This window comes from Asparagus officinalis, chromosome 4 (genome assembly GCF_001876935.1).
Source record: "Asparagus officinalis chromosome 4, Aspof.V1, whole genome shotgun sequence".
Classification (NCBI taxonomy): domain Eukaryota; kingdom Viridiplantae; phylum Streptophyta; class Magnoliopsida; order Asparagales; family Asparagaceae; genus Asparagus; species Asparagus officinalis.
In genome coordinates, this window is record NC_033797.1 from 61,797,923 (window position 1) to 61,816,685 (window position 18,763).

The following is an 18,763-nucleotide window of genomic DNA, read 5'->3' on the forward strand; positions in this document are numbered from 1 at the left end:
TATGTGCTCCAACCTATAATGCCAAAGCCTGCTCATGTCTGCCTCTGAAATAGCTGAAGCAACCTGACCAACCTCGGTGCTCCCCTTCAGATAATATAAGTTCCTGTTAAAAATGACAAATGAAGTCCAAAAGTAATGAAACTTTGGGAAATATATATAAACATGTAAATGAACATGTTACAAAAAAAATTTTCCGAATTGCATTTCCCATTTGTGAAAAATCATCATTTTGCAAAATAGTCCAAAACACGAAAATGTAAACATGTGAATTTTGACATTTTGGCTAAACCGTTTTTTGAAACTTTGCACAATGATTATGTAGACTTAATAAAATATGCATATGATTATTGTTAAGTCCAAAAACTAAGAAAACAATATTTTCACAAATACATTAGAGAATGAAACATAGGAGTATGTATATGAAAATATATTTGTTTCATATCTAAGTAGATAAACCAAATCACAATAATAAATATGAAACATGTAATTTCATATTTATAAAATCTTGATCTTCAATAAGCTTGACTTGGTACACAATGCGGATGAAGCTGAACTTGGATCTTGAACTTGAATTTGCAAGGCTTCACTCCACTATTCCTCCAACCTCCATTGGATATGATCGTTATGGCGCAATCCATCCATCCTCCAACAACTTTGTTTGTCTATAATAAATAAGAAAACACAAATACTAGACAAATAACATTAGTGGTAAATTGTTTGTTAAACATCATCAAAATAAGAAGGCCAACAATCTTCCCCTTTTTGATGATGACAAACAATTTACAAAAAAGGATATATGCATGAAAGGAAATGAATATATAAATTATAATTCACATGCATATAAACAAGGAAATGTATACTCATAATATTTCTCCCCATTTGACAACATCAAAAAGGGGACAAGGGAATTAAGAGAGCGAAAGCTCCCCCTACAAATAAGCATAGGTGAGTATAAAACAAGAAATATATAGGGATTGCTCCCCCTATCAAAATGCCATATAGAATATATGCAAAAAAGATCAAGGCAAAGCATGTGAGCAAGCATACATGAATATGCTAAATATCACTCACATACAAAAATACAATGAGAACACATATAAGAATGTCAATATGAAGATAGAGTCTCATTACACTAATATAAAAACCATGTATAAAATAGATTTATGAAATCAAAAGAAAAAAAGCATGAGAATCATGCAAAATGTTTTCAAATGAAAACAAATCAATCAAATGAAATCATAAATCACAAGTAAATCATACAAGAACATAAAACCAAATCATAATTGATTTTCAAAAATCAAGAGAGACAACCATATCTAGCTCTTAAGCTAGTAACAACCCATATAAACATTTTTAGCACCCAGTAAACAATGTTTGGGAATAAACACCCAATAACTCCGGAGGGTTATATAAACATAGTCCTCTCATCAAAATAATAATAATCATGAAAACAAAATATTTGATACAAGAAAAATTGTTTTCATAATCAAAAGATTTTAAAGCATAATTTTCAAAACCAAGAAAAAAAAGATAAAAATATTAAAATTCTTGGTTTAAAAATCAAATTTGTTTTGGTACCCAATAACTCTTGGTACCAAAAGATTTATGGACATGACCCCTATCATTTAAGCTCAAAGTCCTAGGGTTATGAACCCTCTTAGGCATATGTGGTGCACTAACACGGTCAAAGCAATAATCGCTCAAATGACCCTTCCGATTGTAATACGTGCAATGAAAGAGATCCATTTGTTTTTGTGGACCATTAGCTCGTGCACGAGAAACATTTGCAACCATAGATGATCTTTTAAGATTATTTTGCAAATGTAAAACATTATCAAAACAAAACTTTCCTAGTGGCCATATCTACCACAAACATCACATTTAAACTTTTGTGGCTTAATAAAATCATTTGGCAAAGGAGATTTCTTTTTCAAATTATAGCAAAATTTTGTTAAATGGCCAAAACGTCCACAAAGATCACATCTATACACATGAGCATGCTTATGATGAACAATGGGTGCATGTGTGTGTACATGTGATGAAGAAGCTACATGAGATGCACAAGGAGCATTAGCATTCTTATGTTTGTGTGCATCATAGCAAAATTTAGCTAAATGACCTTTTCGGCCACAAATTGAACACTTATAAACTTTGCTATATATGTGTGCATGATGAGTAAATGATGACTTAGACTTGGCACACAAATTGAACACTTTAAAGTTGAATCTAAAGATGAAATGCATTTTTTCATAAGATTCAAGTCTTTATTTTTAGGCACATATGCACTTTTAGAAGTAGAACATAAATAGTCATTTATAAAAGAGGCTGTATCATTCTTTATGTTCTCTACTTCTAACATGGCATCAATCTTAGCATGAGATAGGCTAGCAATAGATAAGATCAAATTTTTATTTTCCAAATTTAATAAGTCATTGCTTTCTTTAAGCATAGTATTTTCATTTTCAATGATATCAAAATTGGACACTAGCTTCTCATGATCAGATTTTAAATTATTATACTTGCATTGTAAATCAACAAAATCTTTATGCAATTTGTTAAAGGCATGCAATAATTTTTACTAGCATAAGCAAGTTCATCACTAGATAAATCATTAGTGGTTTTGAACTCGTAAACCTCACTAGGGCTATCGCCTAGTGGCCGTGTGCATGATGCTCCATATGAACTTGAAGCCGGATCCTCCAAAGCTTGTCGGATCGCCTCTAAGTCCCCTTGATGCGCTTTAATAAATTTCCATAAGGTGTAAGCACTATCAAAATGAACAATTTTTTTAGGCATAGATGAATCAAGAGCATTTAGCAAATATTCTAACAAAATATTGTTCATTGTAAACATACGATGATCATTTTTATTCCATTTGGATTTCTCCATAGTGGACACAATATAAGTATCATCTATAATTTCCCATAAATCAAAGTGTTTAGATTGAACAAAAAGTTTAAATCTAACACACCATTGGGCATAGGGGAAATTATCTAATCTAGGAGCGATATTGATGGCATAACCTAAACAAGATGCATCATTTATATCCATAATTTGTAAAGAGACTGTGACGGTCGCGGTGACGACCACGGTGACAGCGATTTGGGTGATACGGCGATGACCAAGGTTTGGGCAACGGTGACACTTAGATCTTAAGCTTGGGACGATTTTTAGGGGAAATGAATGTTGGACCCTAGAGAGGGGGTGATTAGGGTCTTATGCTAATCTAATCCGATTATATACCAATTAAAATTAATTAACAAGTTATCCTAGCAAGTATGAAATACAACAAGATATATGAGCTAGGATAAGCAATATGAACTAAGGGATATATCCTAGCAAAGAGATATGCTATGAGATATATACAAGGATATACAAATCACACAAGGGTAAGCAAACTAGACTAGATAGTGGGTTGAAATAAATGAGCAATGCACAATTGGCGATATAAGATAAATACAAAAACAAATACGCCAAAGACAAACTCAAACAAGCAATATGATCACGGAGTTCGGACCTTCCGTCCTACGTCTTCGCTCCCCACTCCCGGGGAGAAATCCACTATCACAACCGGGTTTTCTACGCTCACCCGAATAACGTTTACACCTCACAGTGTCGGTTTTCAACGCTCACCGATCAACGTCACTCCTCACACTCGGTTTTCTAGTTCACCGAAAACTTCACAACACACTCGGTTTTCTAGCTCACCGAAAACCTTACACCACTCACAATGTAACAAATATAAATTTGTTCTCTACAATAGAAGAGAACTCAATTAAGCACAACAAATATGTTCTCTACAATAGATAAGAACTCAATATAACTCACTCTCAATTTTTACAACTCCCCACAACCCAAATTATACGAAGTATGAAAATACAATAAGCTCAATGATTGTGTGTGTAAGCAATAAGAAAAACAAGTCTAAACTCAATTTAATCTAGCAAAATAAATATGACAAGTTAAGCATAAATAAGCTAGATAAAATGCATTTGACCTGGTACATTCAGATGTTTGGGGGCCTTGTTCCACAAGTTCTATGAATGGATACAAATATTTTGTTACATTTATTGATTGCTTCTCTCGTGTTACTTGGTTATACCTGATGAAGAATAAGAGTGATGTGTTTGGGTGCTTCCAAAATTTTCATAAGACTGTTCAGACTCAATACGGAGCAGTGGTGAAAGTATTGAGGTCAGATAATGGGACAGAGTATACCAACAGAGCCCTTGAAGAATATTTGTCAGCTCAAGGAATACATCACCAGACAACCTGTCCATACACTCCAGCACAGAATGGGGTAGCGGAAAGGAAGAACAGACATCTTTTAGAGGTTGCTAGAAGCATGATGATCTCTATGAATGTCCCAGAGACATTATGGGGACAAGCAGTATTGACCGCAGCAGCGTTGATCAACAGAATGCCCTCGAGAGTGCTGGATTGGAAGTCTCCGTGTGAGATATTGAAAGGAGATAATGGTGGGATCCTTCCACTCAAAGTGTTTGGCTGTGTGTGTTTTGTGAAGGACAACAGGCCGTCTGTCGGGAAGCTTGCCCCTAGAGCTGTGAAGTGTATCTTTGTGGGATATTCTGCTACTCAGAAGGGATATGTTTGCTGGAGCCCGGTGGAAAAAAGGTTGTTTGTGAGCATGGATGTGCACTTTCGAGAACTCGAGCCATATTACACTCAGAAGGTAACTTCATCTGCTGGTAACTCGTCCAATACTAGAAGTATGGGGCGAGAGGAGGAGAATGGTGAGAGACCGGAGAACAATGTGGAGAAATCCATTTCTGTATCGATTCCTTGGGAGGGCGAATTGGTTGAGGAGGAGTTGGTTGAGGAGGAGCCGGAGAATCACGAAGAAAAGGAACAAGAGACAAGAGGTGTTAGGCCCACTGTTCAGGGGGAGCTACTAACCTATAGTAGGAAGGGCAAACAAATTGGAGAAACAGTACCTACAGTGCCACTAGTGCTGCCAAGTCTCTTGCCAAAGCCCACCCCGACTCCTGAAATACCTACACCACCACCAATTTCATCCCAAGGTGATAACATTCCTACTGATAACATTCCTCTCCCTACTCCTCCCACACCAATATCAGTACGGAGGACTACTCGCAGTAATGCGGGACATCCTCCCGATAGATATGGTTGGGATCTTGCCCAGTATGTATCATATTCTAGTATCCACCCTGCATATGGAGCATTCATTGCATCATTGGACTCTGTTACTGTACCTAACAATTGGCAGGTTGCTAAGAAGGACCCAAAATGGAAAGCGGCTATGCACGAGGAGCTAGGAGCTCTAGAGAAGAACCGCACTTAGGAGCTAGTAAAGTTACCAGAAGGAAAGGGAGCAGTTGGATGCAAGTGGGTCTTCACTGTGAAGCAGAATCCAGATGGACAAGTTGAGCGCTACAAGGCTCGCCTGGTGGCAAAAGGGTATAGTCAGACATATGGCATCGATTATGATGAGACTTTTGCACCGGTGGCGAAGATGAGCACTGTTCGGACCTTAATCTCTCTGGCAGTGAATGGTGGATGGAAGCTACACCAACTAGATGTGAAGAATGCATTTCTTCATGGAGATCTAGTGGAGGAGGTATACATGGAGATACCACCAGGATTTGGTACAGATCAGACAGTGGGAAAGGTCTGCAGATTGAAGAAGTCTCTCTATGGTCTGAAGCAATCTCCCCGTGCTTGGTTCGACAGATTCAGAAGGGCTATGATTGGTATGGGATACCAACAGATCAACGCCGACCATACAGTGTTCTTTCGACGGAGTGGAGGCCACATTACTATGCTTGCGGTATATGTGGATGATATGATTATTACAGGGGATGATGAGAAGGAGATTGCCCAACTCAAAGTGAGACTGGGTAAGGAATTTGAGGTGAAAGATCTTGGCTTGCTTAGATACTTTCTTGGAATAGAGATAGCTCGAGGAGCGGAGGGGATCGTCCTATCCCAGAGAAAGTATGCACTGAATCTTCTCAAAGAAACAGGAATGTTAGGATGCAAACCTGCAACTACACCGATCGACCAGAAGTTTAAGCTGGGTGCTGAAGCTGGAGAACCAGTTGATCGTGACAGATACCAAAGGTTGGTAGGCAGGTTGATCTATCTGTATCACACACGTCCCGATATCTTTTTTGCAGTGAGCGTGGTGAGTCGCTACATGCATGATCCAAGGAAGGGTCATATGGACGCAGTGTACCAGATTCTAAGGTATTTGAAGAATGCCCCCGAAAAAGGGCTAATCTTCAGGAAGAATGAACACATGAGCATTGAGGGTTATTGTGACTCTGATTGGGCTAGCTGTGCTGATGACAGGAGGTCCACCTCAGGATACTGCATCTTTATAGGAGGCAACTTAGTCTCGTGGAAGAGCAAGAAGCAGTCGGTGGTGGCGAGATCGACAGCTGAGGCAGAGTATAGAGCTATGGCCTTAGGAGTTGCTGAGTTGCTATGGTTGAAGAGTATGCTGGTGGAGCTGAAGCTGGATCAAGGAGCTAAGATGAAGTTGTGGTGTGACAACAAGTCAGCCATCAGTATCGCCAACAACCCGGTGCAGCATGATAGAACCAAACACATCGAGATCGATAGGTTCTTCATCAAAGAGAAGTTGGATAGTGGACTACTGGAGCTAAGTCATGTTTCGACTAAGGACCAGGCAGCAGATTGTCTGACTAAAGGACTTAGCTCAGTAGATATGATTAGAGGATGTGACAAGATGGGCTTAGTAGATATCTTTCGCCCATCTTGAGGAGGAGTGTTGATATATTAGTATTAGTTAGGGACTTATTTGTAACTTGTGTAGGGGCCTATATAAAGCCCAAGAGATCTCATAATGAATTAGGGTTTTCATTCACAACACAAACAACAATGTTTCTGGACAGTAAAACTAATGTACAAATGGAATTTAAACGTAGCAAAGGGATACTAGATAATTGTATGAAGAATGGTGATTTCTGCTACTATTTTTAGCTTCTTTGTTGGGCTTCATGTTAGCGAAGCTTTAGTGGAGCTGGCATCAGAGAATATAATTAGCATCACCTTACAACCAAATATGCAGATCTTTCTCAATGCCAGTGCCATAAGATTGGTTTCCATTAATTGCAATATAGAGGACATGACACTTCTATATGTAGGCTTAAGGAGTTGAGGACTTTCTTTTTCATATGTCCATGTTCACAACTATACACTTAAAATCAAATGAAGGCTTCTTACAAACTATATATATATATATAGGCTAAATACCCATATTGGTATTTTAATTCAACCCCATTTACCAACAAGGTATTTTAATTAGGAAATTCGGCGATAAGACATTTTAATTGAATAAAATTACCATTTAGGTCCTTTTTCTCGTCGGCGGTCACTTTTCCGGCGAGAACTCATCACGTGCGTTGCACGTAGGGGCTTAATCTGTGTTTAAGAGCTGATGTGGCTCTCCTTTCTCTCTCTAAACCCTGACCTCCCCCATTTAAGCTAAATTGGCTCTCCTTTCTCTCTCTCTCCTCCTTTCTCTCTGCAGAGAGAAAACAAAATTCAAAACGTTGGGCTTGGCTCATTGAGGCATGAAAGCGGGATGGAGATTGAAGAAAACCACCGCAACCACAAGCGTTCCCGCGTCGGCAACGGCAACCAGGCCGCCGCCAAGCTAGACGACGACGAGGACGACGAAGACCAGAACAAGGAGCTAAGCATTATCAATAACAACAGCAGTAGCAGCAACCGAATGAGGCCTTGGCACCATCCTTCATCGAGAATTTTTCGAGTCTCGAGAGCCTCCGGCGGCAAAGATCGACACAGCAAAGTCTATACAGCGAAAGGGCTTAGAGACCGTCGGGTTCTCTCAGTTTCTACGGCCATTCAGTTTTACGATCTGCAAGATCGTCTTGGTTACGATCAGCCCAGTAAAGCTATTGAATGACTGATTAAGGCTGCGGAGTCTGCCATTGCCGAGCTCCCCTCGCTTGATACCACTTTCCCTGATTCGCCATTGGAGCTTCAACCATGGCCGAGCGATTCTGGGATTGATCCTGAAGCTGATCCCAGCTACAATCAGCAGCAGCACAGCAGCGCGTCGGAGACCAGTAAAGGTTCGGTCTTGTCGCTGTCTAGGTCGGAGAGTAGGGTAAAAGCGAGAGAAAGGGCGAGGAGGTCAGGGTTTAATGGGGGGGGTTTAGAGAGAGAAAGGAGAGCCACATCAGCTCTTAAACACAGATTAAGCCCCCACGTGCAACGCACGTGATGAGTTCTCGTCGGAAAAGTGGCCGCCGACGAGAAAAAGGACCTAAATGGTAATTTTATTCAATTAAAATGTCTTATCGCCGAATTTACTAATTAAAATACCTTGTTGGCAAATGGGGTTGAATTAAAATACCAATATGGGTATTTAGCCTATATATATATAACTATATATATATACGAAGAAACCAATAAATGTGTGTGTGTGTGTATGATATTGAGCTTAGAGTATCTAACACACATAATATAAAATCTAAACTAGATTACCCAAGCTAGATCTTGATCTTCAATAAGCTTGACTTGGTACACAATGCGGATGAAGCTGAACTTGGATCTTGAACTTGAATTTGCAAGGCTTCACTCCACTATTCCTCCAACCTCCATTGGATATGATCGTTATGGCACAATCCATCCATCCTCCAACAACGTTGTTTGTCTATAATAAATAAGAAAACACAAATACTAGACAAACAACATTAGTGGTAAATTGTTTGTTAAACATCATCAAAATAAAAAGGCCAACAAACATGACCCATACGATTGTAATTTGTGCAATGTAGAGGTTTGAATGGTTTACGTTGACCGAAATTAAATGCACGTGGTTCTTTTGCAAAAGTAGATTTTTCTTTGTAATAATTTTGCAAACGAGAATTTCTTTTCAAATCGAAACAAAACATGGCCAAATGACCAAAACGACCACAATAATCACATTTATACACATGAGCATGTTTATGATTTACACTATGTGTGTGAACATGTGTTTGTGATGAAGAAGCTTGATGGGATGCATAATCATGAATAGGCTTGTCAATTTTTGGTGCATTATGATAAAATTGAGCTAAATGGCCTTTAAGACCGCAAATAGAACATTTGTGAATTTTGTCATACATATGTGCATAGTGAATAGGTTTCTTAGAGGAATTAGCATTGAACTTTGCACATAAGTCCATAAGCTTTTTATTATTAGCAATATAAGTGTTTAGTGTTGAATCTAAGGTGGACATTCGTTTTCTCATTTGATTCAACTCATCATTGTGCATACAAGCATTGCTACTAGAAGTAGGATAAACAAGATTACTCATCATAGATTTTAACTTATCTACTTCTAACATAGCATCACGTTTTTCATGTAGCAAACTAGCATTTTTAAATTTTAAATTTTTATTGCATTCTTTAAGAATTATATTTTTATTTGCAATAAAATTAAACTTAGTAGCTAGTGTTTCATGAGTGGATTTCATATTAACATACTTACTCTTTACATCAATATAGCAATTGTGTAATTTTTGAAACTCAAGAGCAAGTTCATCAAAAGTAATAATGTCATCGTTATCACATACTTCACTAGGATTATCACCTAGTGGTATTGTACATGGAGATGAGACTTCTTTAGAACTCAAAGCGGGATTTTCCAACGCTTGTTGAATAGCCTCCAATTCCCCTTCATGTGCAAATTTTCATAAGGCGTAAGCACTATCAAAATTAGCAAATTTGTTAGAAAACAATGAGTGAAAAGCATTAATCAAATATTCTAACAAAAGCTTATTCATATTAAACAATCTTTTATCATTTTCACACCATTTGGATTTTTCCAAAATGAGAACAATATAGACATCCTCAATAATTTCTCATAAATCAAATTATTTAGATTGAACGAAAAGTTTGAATCTAACACGCCATTGAGCATAGGGAAAAATATCCAAACGAGCAGCAATATTAATAGCATATCCTAAACTAGATGAATTATACATATCCATAAAGACAATATGCAAGAAGCAAAATGCAATCAACACTAGATTAGCACAAAAACGATAACTTGGATCTTTAACTCAAGGCGGTTAGACCTTAAATCAAAGAGCACCAAGCTCTGATACCAATTGTTAGACCCTAGAGGAGGGGTGATTAGGGTCTTATGCTAATCTAATCCCGATTAATTACCAATTAAAAATTATATTGATCAATATGTTCTTGCAAGAGATAGATATGAATAAGAACAATAAGAATATGCACAAATAAAATATAAGCCAAGCAAAACACAAACACACGATATGTTTATGAGGTTCGGTCACCACGACCTACGTCCCCGCTCCTCACCTCGAGGAGATATCCACTATCACAATCCGGTTTGGAAGCCGAAACTTCTACACACTCGGTTTACAAGATTACCAAAAACTCTCACACTACACAATCACTAATCAATCACACTTTGCACACTAAGTGTAGGAACTTAGCCCGTGTCCTCCTCCTCAAGTGTTCGGTTACAACCTCTCCCTAGGTTCGTTAACCGACGCCACTCCTATTGGATTCGACCCCGTCTCTCACCTTACACTTCTCTTGGTGTATAAGTGTATTACAAGTGATTCTCACAAAAGAAGATTAAATACAATTGTTTGTTCTCAAATAACAAGTGAGAACACAATGAAGCTCACACTCACTAAATCACACTCCACAACCCACACTATATGGTATGAAGATATTAAGCTCAATATGTGTATGTGATAACAGCGAATGAAACTCAATAAATATAGCTAATTGAAATGAAAATGAAATAACAAGCTATGTAAGAGTTTAGAAAACTTCTCAAACAAGAGGAACAGTAGATGATGATCCCAATAGAAATAACAAGCTATGTAAGAGTTTAGAAAACTTCTCAAACAAGAGGAACAGTAGATGATGATCCCAATAGGATTTGAAAGCTACTTCTTGTTGTAGAAAACTTCTCAAACAAGAGGAACAGTAGATGATGATCCCAATAGGATTTGAAAGCTACTTCTTGTTGTAGAAAAACTTCTCTTGAAACAAATTGATGAAATCAGCTTTAAACAGCTCTTTGAAACACACTAAATATTTTGTTAAACACAAAACTTGGATTTTTTGGATGTATTGAAGGAGAGCAGCAATGGGGTATATATCGTAACCCAATACATCAGTAAAAAACACAAGTAAAAGACCAAAAAACCCATTTAAAAACAGCTGTAAAAACTAACCGTTGGAAATGATCTGACAGTTCGGCGGTCGACCGCGAAGCTCAAAAATACAGAGTATTGAAAATAAATTCGTTGGTGAAAACTCCCTGTTTTTGAAAAGTGTTCAGAAAACCTGTTTTTCGTGAACATGAAAATTGACATAAGGCTTGTAAATATGTATATATATTATATATATATATTATATGTATATAATGAATTATGAAAGAGCTGTAAACATGAAATAAAAGATATTGTAACAACGTTTGATGAAAAATCATTTATATGATGGAAAACGTCATAAACCGTGTTAAGTGTACATATATTGAGCTTAGATATTAACATACAATATATGTAAGTAAGCTAAACTTATACCTAGGTAAATCCACACATATGAACTTGAATCTTTAACTCTTGATTGTCATGTGTTGAAATACCTATAAAGAGAAATATAAACACAAAACTAGAGAATATATTAGTGATAAATTGTTTGACAAATCATCATCAAAACTATAGGGTCAACAAGTATTAGCTGCAGAGAGCTCTAAATGTGTTGCCTAAGAATCTAGTTCCCGCTTAGAAGTTGTTTTTAAGAAGTGGGTACAAACCTGAGTCACAGAGGTAGGGTTTTGGGGGGTGGGAATTCGCTGGCTGCCACCAATAAAGGAGGAGGTGGAGGTTGAGGGGAAGGCGGAGTGACATATTCTAGAAGTTAGGGTTAGGGTTTAGGGTTTTGGAGGAGGAAGCGGTGTGGAAGATAAGGTAGCGTAGGGAAAGAACCATTCGCGCGTTAGTTTGGGGGCGGAGAGGGCTCTGACATTTTTGGTGTGTTTGAGAATATGAGAGAGTGAGTAGTGACTTGAGAGCGGCTTTACAAAGTTAAGTATGGGATTAGTGAGTGTTATTGTTGGGTAACGATGATGTCAGCATGAATGTGCTAGTTATATCTCTTGCACAGATTCCATATGATCAGCCCATAGTTGCAAGTTGGTGGTCGACAACCTTGCTATTCTCATTGCTTGCGCATATTTCATGTTGCATACATTAAGGTATAATATTTTGGCCTTTTTGCATGTATATACATCGCTGCCGGCAACATCGCTGGCGGGTAATAGCCGTCAGCGATGTTTATATCTCTGACGGGAAAAACCGTCAGAAATGTTGCCGTCAGCGATGTTTTCGATACCGTCAGGGATAAAACATCGCTGACGGGAAATGAACATCGCTGACGGGTAACCCGTCAGCGATGTTCGATATATATTGATTTTTACAGATAAGAATTTTTTACCACACTGTTTAACCCTAAACCGCCGCTGCCCCCGTTCGGTCTTTGGCCGCCGCCGTCCGCCTACGCGGCCAATTGCTGCGTCTCGTTTTATCTAGTTCGTCGTCGCCGCCTGAGTTTGTCTTCGCCGACGTCATCGCCGCTGTCTCCAGCAGTCTCTTCTCACCCTTTGGCCGCCGCCGCCACGTCCGCCGCCGTGATCTCCGCCGCGTCTAACAGTCACTCAAGGTATTTAGAAATTAGTTCCTCAAATCAGTATGGTATTTCATGTATTTGAAGGAGGTGGATTGTGATTTTGTATCTCGAACTGCTAATTTGGGAGTGCATTATGATTTAGTATTTGAAGGAGGTGGATTTGGTGAGAACCAATGCTGATATGGTTAGGGTTTACCCAAACTGAGATAAATAAAATTGAACTCAATTTTACACTAAAAATATTGCATAATTTTGGAAAATACTAGTATGATTGCATAATCTCAATTTTTAAATAATGATTGATGCTTGTTTTTGAAAACATTTATTGTTAATTCAGGCTCTTGGGTTTTTAGGGTTAAAATTTACATGTGGGCTTTGTTGGTTAAATTGAACAATGCACACATGGTTATAGTGTTTGATGATGATGATTAAAGTTCTAATCTTTTGATTAAAATTGCAATCTTTTACATTTTTGGTATTTGGTGTGTTCTTAATGAACTCTGTACACATACTTTGCATTATGGACTATGCAGTGTGATTTGTCGATAATGATTTATTTGTGTCTGGTATTGAGATGATGATTAAAGTTCTAATCTTTTGATTAAAATTGCAATCTTTTACATTTTTGGTATTTGGTGTGTTTTTAATGAACTCTGCGCACATACTTTGCATTATGGACTATGCAGTGTGATTTGTCGATAATGATTTATTTGTGTCTGGTATTGATTTTAGTGCCATGGGTGAGAGTATTAAGATAATATTGCATCATGGAGGGAGTTTTATAATTTCACCAAGGTGAAGATATTGTGGTGGGAAGACAGATTGTTTTATGTTGATGAAGAAACATTGAGCTGGGAAGTATTGTTTGAAAATTTGGGTACCCACATGTGAGATTTTTAAGTATTTGAAACGATTAGCTGCAAGTTACAGGATATGTAGAAATATATGCGTGAGAGTTTTAAGTATTTGACACCCCCCCACCCAAAAAAAAAACCCTCCTGCGCGTCTGTATATGTGCATGTTTTTGTGTGTTTAATGTGAAATCGATGCATCTTCTTTGTCAAAATGTATTATGTGAACATGGCTGTCCAATGCTACCTTGTTCTTACGAATCCGTGGTTATTGCTATAGAATGGAATGGTATATATAATTTTGTGAATATACTATCTCCAATGCACCAAATGCATCTGATGCTTGTCATGGATACAGGAAGTAAATACAGCATGATACATGTACGCAATCATATCATGTGTATGACACCCAATAGCATTTTAGATGTGTGTGCTCATTAAAGTTGTATAGTGTCAATGTGTAAGATGTAACAGCATATAATTGTTAAAAGAGCATAATATTTAGGATGTAATGTGATAGTTTTGTTATGCATAACAATAACAATTAAATGTATGTTTTATTCAACTTGCAGATGTCTAAAAACATTAACAGGAGGTTATTCGAAGCTAACCCTATTCAAGACCAATCCACTGAGGAAGAGCCACCGAGTTCAGGAGAGATGTCAGGTATAACTTAGTTTAACTTAAGTATTTTTTATTCATGATATATGCACAATGATAATTTAATTCTTTTATTTTTTAGGTGAGGGTGAGGAAGAGCCGACTCCCGTACCATTATATGCAGATCCTCATGTGGTACTTCGAGCATATATTCCCGGGATTGAGCGCGGGCCTTTACCAGCATGTGCAGAGGGGTACAGACTCAAGCAGACAGAAAAAGACATGCTTACGAAAAAACAATTAGATGAATGGGGCCCACAGATTGATGAGATTTTATCTGATGCAAAAAATGAAATCAGACAACGATTTGGTGAGTTAGATCTCAGGTTTCTCTTTTCCTTAATATTTTTCTTCTTCCTTTTTTGGTAAATTCTAAGAGTTTAAGATTGATTAAATAAAAGTGTTGATATATCTATTATTTTTTTCTTTGTAGGAGAAAAATTTTACCAGAAAAAAGGACGCCAAGGAAGTGACTTTAAAAAAAAGTTACCACCGGATGGTTTTCGAGCAATTGTGAGATGGGGACATAATGGAATTCCAACCGGACAATGGGCTAATAACTTTAGCTCATACCTTGGATGCTTGATACGGAGGAGTGATAATGTGAATCCTTATTATGAGGCTGAGGAGCAGCCATTTCATGTCCTGGAGAGTATATATCGAGATTGTTGGGTAAATTCTTCTATTTAGCACAGTTATTTTTCAATTCTGTCAATTGTTCATGCTTAACTATATTTTAATTTTTAGAGATACTTCAACATCGAAGACAATCCCATAGGGTGGGAATTTTTATTTGGATACATGAGAAAGTTCAAGCATTCTCTTCGGGAGTGGAGACATGAGGTAAAAAAGAAATGCGTTGATTGTTTCACTCACAACTGGGAGAGGATATACAAGCGAGATAAGAGGGTTGAGTCTGAGCACTTAGCTGCACTTATAGTATTGTGGGGCCAAGAGGAGCACCAGGTAAATATGTATAGTAGTTAATTATCACCAAGTTATTTATCTGAAACTAATGATATATTTTATTGTATATTATAGCTTGTACTAAAATTCTGTTTGTTCATGTTGAAGAAAAAATGTCGGAGAAATAAACTAAATCGATGGAAGAAAGATTATGATCATCATACAGGGACTACTTCATTTGCCCAGATTGAGGATCAATTTTGTAGGACAACGGTATAAAGTCTTTTAATCTTCTATATATATTCTCTCCGTTTCCTATAATATTTGATAAATAAAACTAATAAATATATTTTTAAATCTCAGAACGCTCCCTTTATCCCGCTTCCAGAACTGCACAGGAGGACGATGGTTCAATTTAAGAAGGGATATGATGACGATGAGAATAAGAAACAAAAGCTAGAATTGGCCAAGAAAATGCAGGTTAACTAATTATCTTAGCTCTTATTAGCCTGTTCTTTTGTTGGGAATTTATTGTTTGCACTCTTCTTTTGTTCATCTTAATTATCATACATGAATTATATGTGTGAAGGTGTTAAGGAAGATGCATGCATACATATAACAAAAGGCATATGGAATTAAATATTATTATAAAGAGATGGTGTTAAGGAAGATGCATGCATACATATAACAAAAGGCATATGGAATTAAATATTATTATAAAGAGATGGCACTCTTTTAGTATTGATAAATCATGTTTTCAAAAAGACTAATGCTACCTACAATCTTACTGAAGTCAATGCCAAACACGATTGACCATTAGAGAGCTCAAGACTCCATAATGTTCTTTGATGAAGCCAAATTCACACCACTTTGAGCTTTTCATTGACAAAATTGAAATGACATGCATCTATTATAATCCAATTTTTTTGACTGAACTTTTATAGCCAAATTCACACCACTTTAAGAACTTCATAGACAACATTAGGTGGAGAGTAAATTTGCCCATAAACCCTTCTTCACATGTAGTACTTTTATGTTGCACAAAACACCCTTCAACCATTTATTAGCACTTAGCCTCCTCAATTGTGGAACTACTTTATTTTTTATTTTACTTGTTCAAGTAAATATATCTTTTATTTTTGAAAGGTCAATTCTTAAATTTATTTTTTTTGTCTTTTAGGAAGCTCTGGAAAACACATATTCTGAGGTTGTTGCACAGAGCCAGGAGCCCCTGACTAGAGAGCAGAATTATAATGTGAGCCATTTAGTTTGTAGTCTTCCCAAAAAGGGGAGGACCAGGTGGATGGGAGTTGGAGCTCAGAGGGTGTCTACACAATTCCAGCCTCCGCAGATTTCAACACCATCGACTATGCCCTCGGGGCCCTCTTACATGCTGCAGGAGGATTGCACACAGCAGGCGATGCAGCTTGTTTCCTCTGTGATGAATATGTTAGATGGTCAGATTCCCGAGGAGATGTGGGAGGATATTCAAGAGGAGCTTATGCGAGTGATCCAGCCTACTGCTACTTTTGCGATGGTTTCTAGGCAAATAATGACCAGATTATGAATTTTTTGGCCACTCAAAAGGCATTTACTGGTAGTGGAGAGAGTAGCAGACATGTATACTTATTATATATGTAAAACATGATTACACACAATATTATGTGATTCTAAATTTAAATTATTTTGTTGTTAGAGTGGAGATGATGCTATTGAGAGCACGAGTCGTAGGGATGGAGCCGCTAGTGGCAACGCAGACGATGACATGGATAGGACGGATGACCTATCTTAGTGAGTTATATCCTAAACTCGTGTTTGTATATTGTGGACATCTTTATAGTTGAGATTATGATACGTGTGTATGGTTTGTTGTGGAAATTTTTGTGGATTTAGAACTTATAATATGCGTGTATGGTTTGTTGTGGAAATTTTTATGGATTTAGAACTTATGATATACATGTATGGTTTGTTGTGGAATTTTTTGTGGATTTAGAACTTATCGTGAAAATTGAATGTACATATTTCGAATGTTTGTGAAATTGATTGGATGAGAGACAATGTCAATAGTTGGATTGTATATATTTCGAGATGTTTTGAAATGTGCAAGAAATATCGTTTGGAGATTTGTATGTACAGGGCACTGATTATAGCAGCATAATTTTTTTTTGCTGTTAATGCCTATCGCTGACGGGAATCCCGTCAACGATAAGTAACGCTGACGGGTTTCCCGTCAGCGATGTACATATATCGCTGACGGGAATCCCGTCAGCGATAAGTATCGCCGACCGATAAGTAACGCTGACGGGTTTCCCGTCAGCGATGTACATACATCGCTGATGGGTATCCCGTCAGCGATAAGTATCGCTGACAGGATTTCCGTCAGCGATACTTGTACATCGCTGACGGGAAACCCGTCAGCGATGTTTTATTAACACTGACGGCTCTCGCCGTCAATATTGTTGCCGTCAGTAATAGGCATTACTGACGGCTCCCCCCCCCCGCCGTTGTTGCCGTCAGTAATAGGCATTACTGACGGCTCCCCGTCAGGGATGTTTCATCCCTGACGGGACTTTTTCTGATGGCGTATCCTTGACGGGACGCCGTCAAGGATACGCATCCTTGACGGGAAATTTGACATCCCTGACAGGAAAGCCCGTCAAGGATGCCCATTTTTCTACTAGTGAAATCTATCATATTTGCAACATTAAATTGTCTCCCAATTCTCTCATATTGATCCCCCCCCCTACCAATTTTTATTTTTAAATGGGAAATTGTTGCAAACCTATTGGAAATTATTGAGAATTTTGACATTGATTTGTTTAAAAAAGCAACGCTCTTAAGTTGGAGGAGTAGGAAGACTCAATATGCTAGTTTCATAAGGATTTCTTTAAGAAATCCATTTACGAAAGATGGATAAGTTGATTCAGTTTTTAGGAAACTCATTTCCATTCCAAAACGAAAAATAATAATTTTTGAAACCCAACTTTAGATTTTCTTAATTGAAATTTGATTTTTTTTAAAGGAAAGCACCAAACAGCCCCTTAAATCTCCAACGCTATGAAATTAGTCCATCAGGTCAATGAATTGCTCGACGCTCTAATTCTACTAGTTATTTTAAATTAGTTGACGAAGCTAGCTACCATTTGATTTGCAAGGAATATCTTACTTGATCTTTTCACAGATTTCTGATTATACCCCTCTGTCTAATCTACTCATAACTAAAATTCGTCTTTTTAACTATTTGCATTCCACATTTGAGTTCCTTGACCCATTCAAACTCATTCCTTTATTTATTTATTTATTTATTTATTTTTGCTTTTTGTTAAGGGGAAATGACTAATTGGGGGTAGAAAAATAATTAAGCATGTCTGCTTAACAGATAACCTCTGTTAGATGGAATAACGAGGAGACTATTTTGAAAAACTAAAAAGATTTGAGGGACGAAATAGCAACTTCTATGATTCCAGGGCCAAACTGAAAATATTAAAGAAAGGGACCGATACCAAATATGTCAGAATAGCTTCTGAGAAGCACCTCGGCTCCGAGGGGTGCTAGAGAGCAACGAAAAAAGCGCGGGAGGGAGAAAAAGCGCGGGAGATAGTGAGAGGAGTGGAGATGGAAATCGGAAAGGAAAGAGACGACGGCGCAGA

At 37.6% G+C, this 18,763-nt stretch overlaps 3 protein-coding genes across 3 annotated transcripts; all 3 read left to right on the forward strand.

The window, feature by feature from the left end:
* On the forward strand, positions 5,576-7,022 carry LOC109838793 (uncharacterized mitochondrial protein AtMg00810-like; the record flags this gene model as incomplete). Its single annotated transcript, XM_020407218.1, has 2 exons — positions 5,576-6,359; positions 6,988-7,022. Coding segments are annotated over 2 exons (819 nt in total), but the record flags the coding sequence as incomplete, so codon positions are not given.
* LOC109838794 (transcription factor TCP2-like) lies at positions 7,542-8,257 on the forward strand. Its single transcript, XM_020407219.1, is given in 1 exon segment — positions 7,542-8,257. A coding segment is annotated over 1 exon segment (666 nt). The 5' UTR covers positions 7,542-7,591.
* Positions 14,430-16,680, forward strand: LOC109838795. The gene is made up of 6 exons (XM_020407220.1): positions 14,430-14,517; positions 14,641-14,879; positions 14,955-15,173; positions 15,282-15,386; positions 15,477-15,593; positions 16,294-16,680. Exons 1-6 carry the CDS (start codon positions 14,430-14,432, stop codon positions 16,678-16,680), a joined length of 1,155 nt encoding a protein of 384 aa, XP_020262809.1.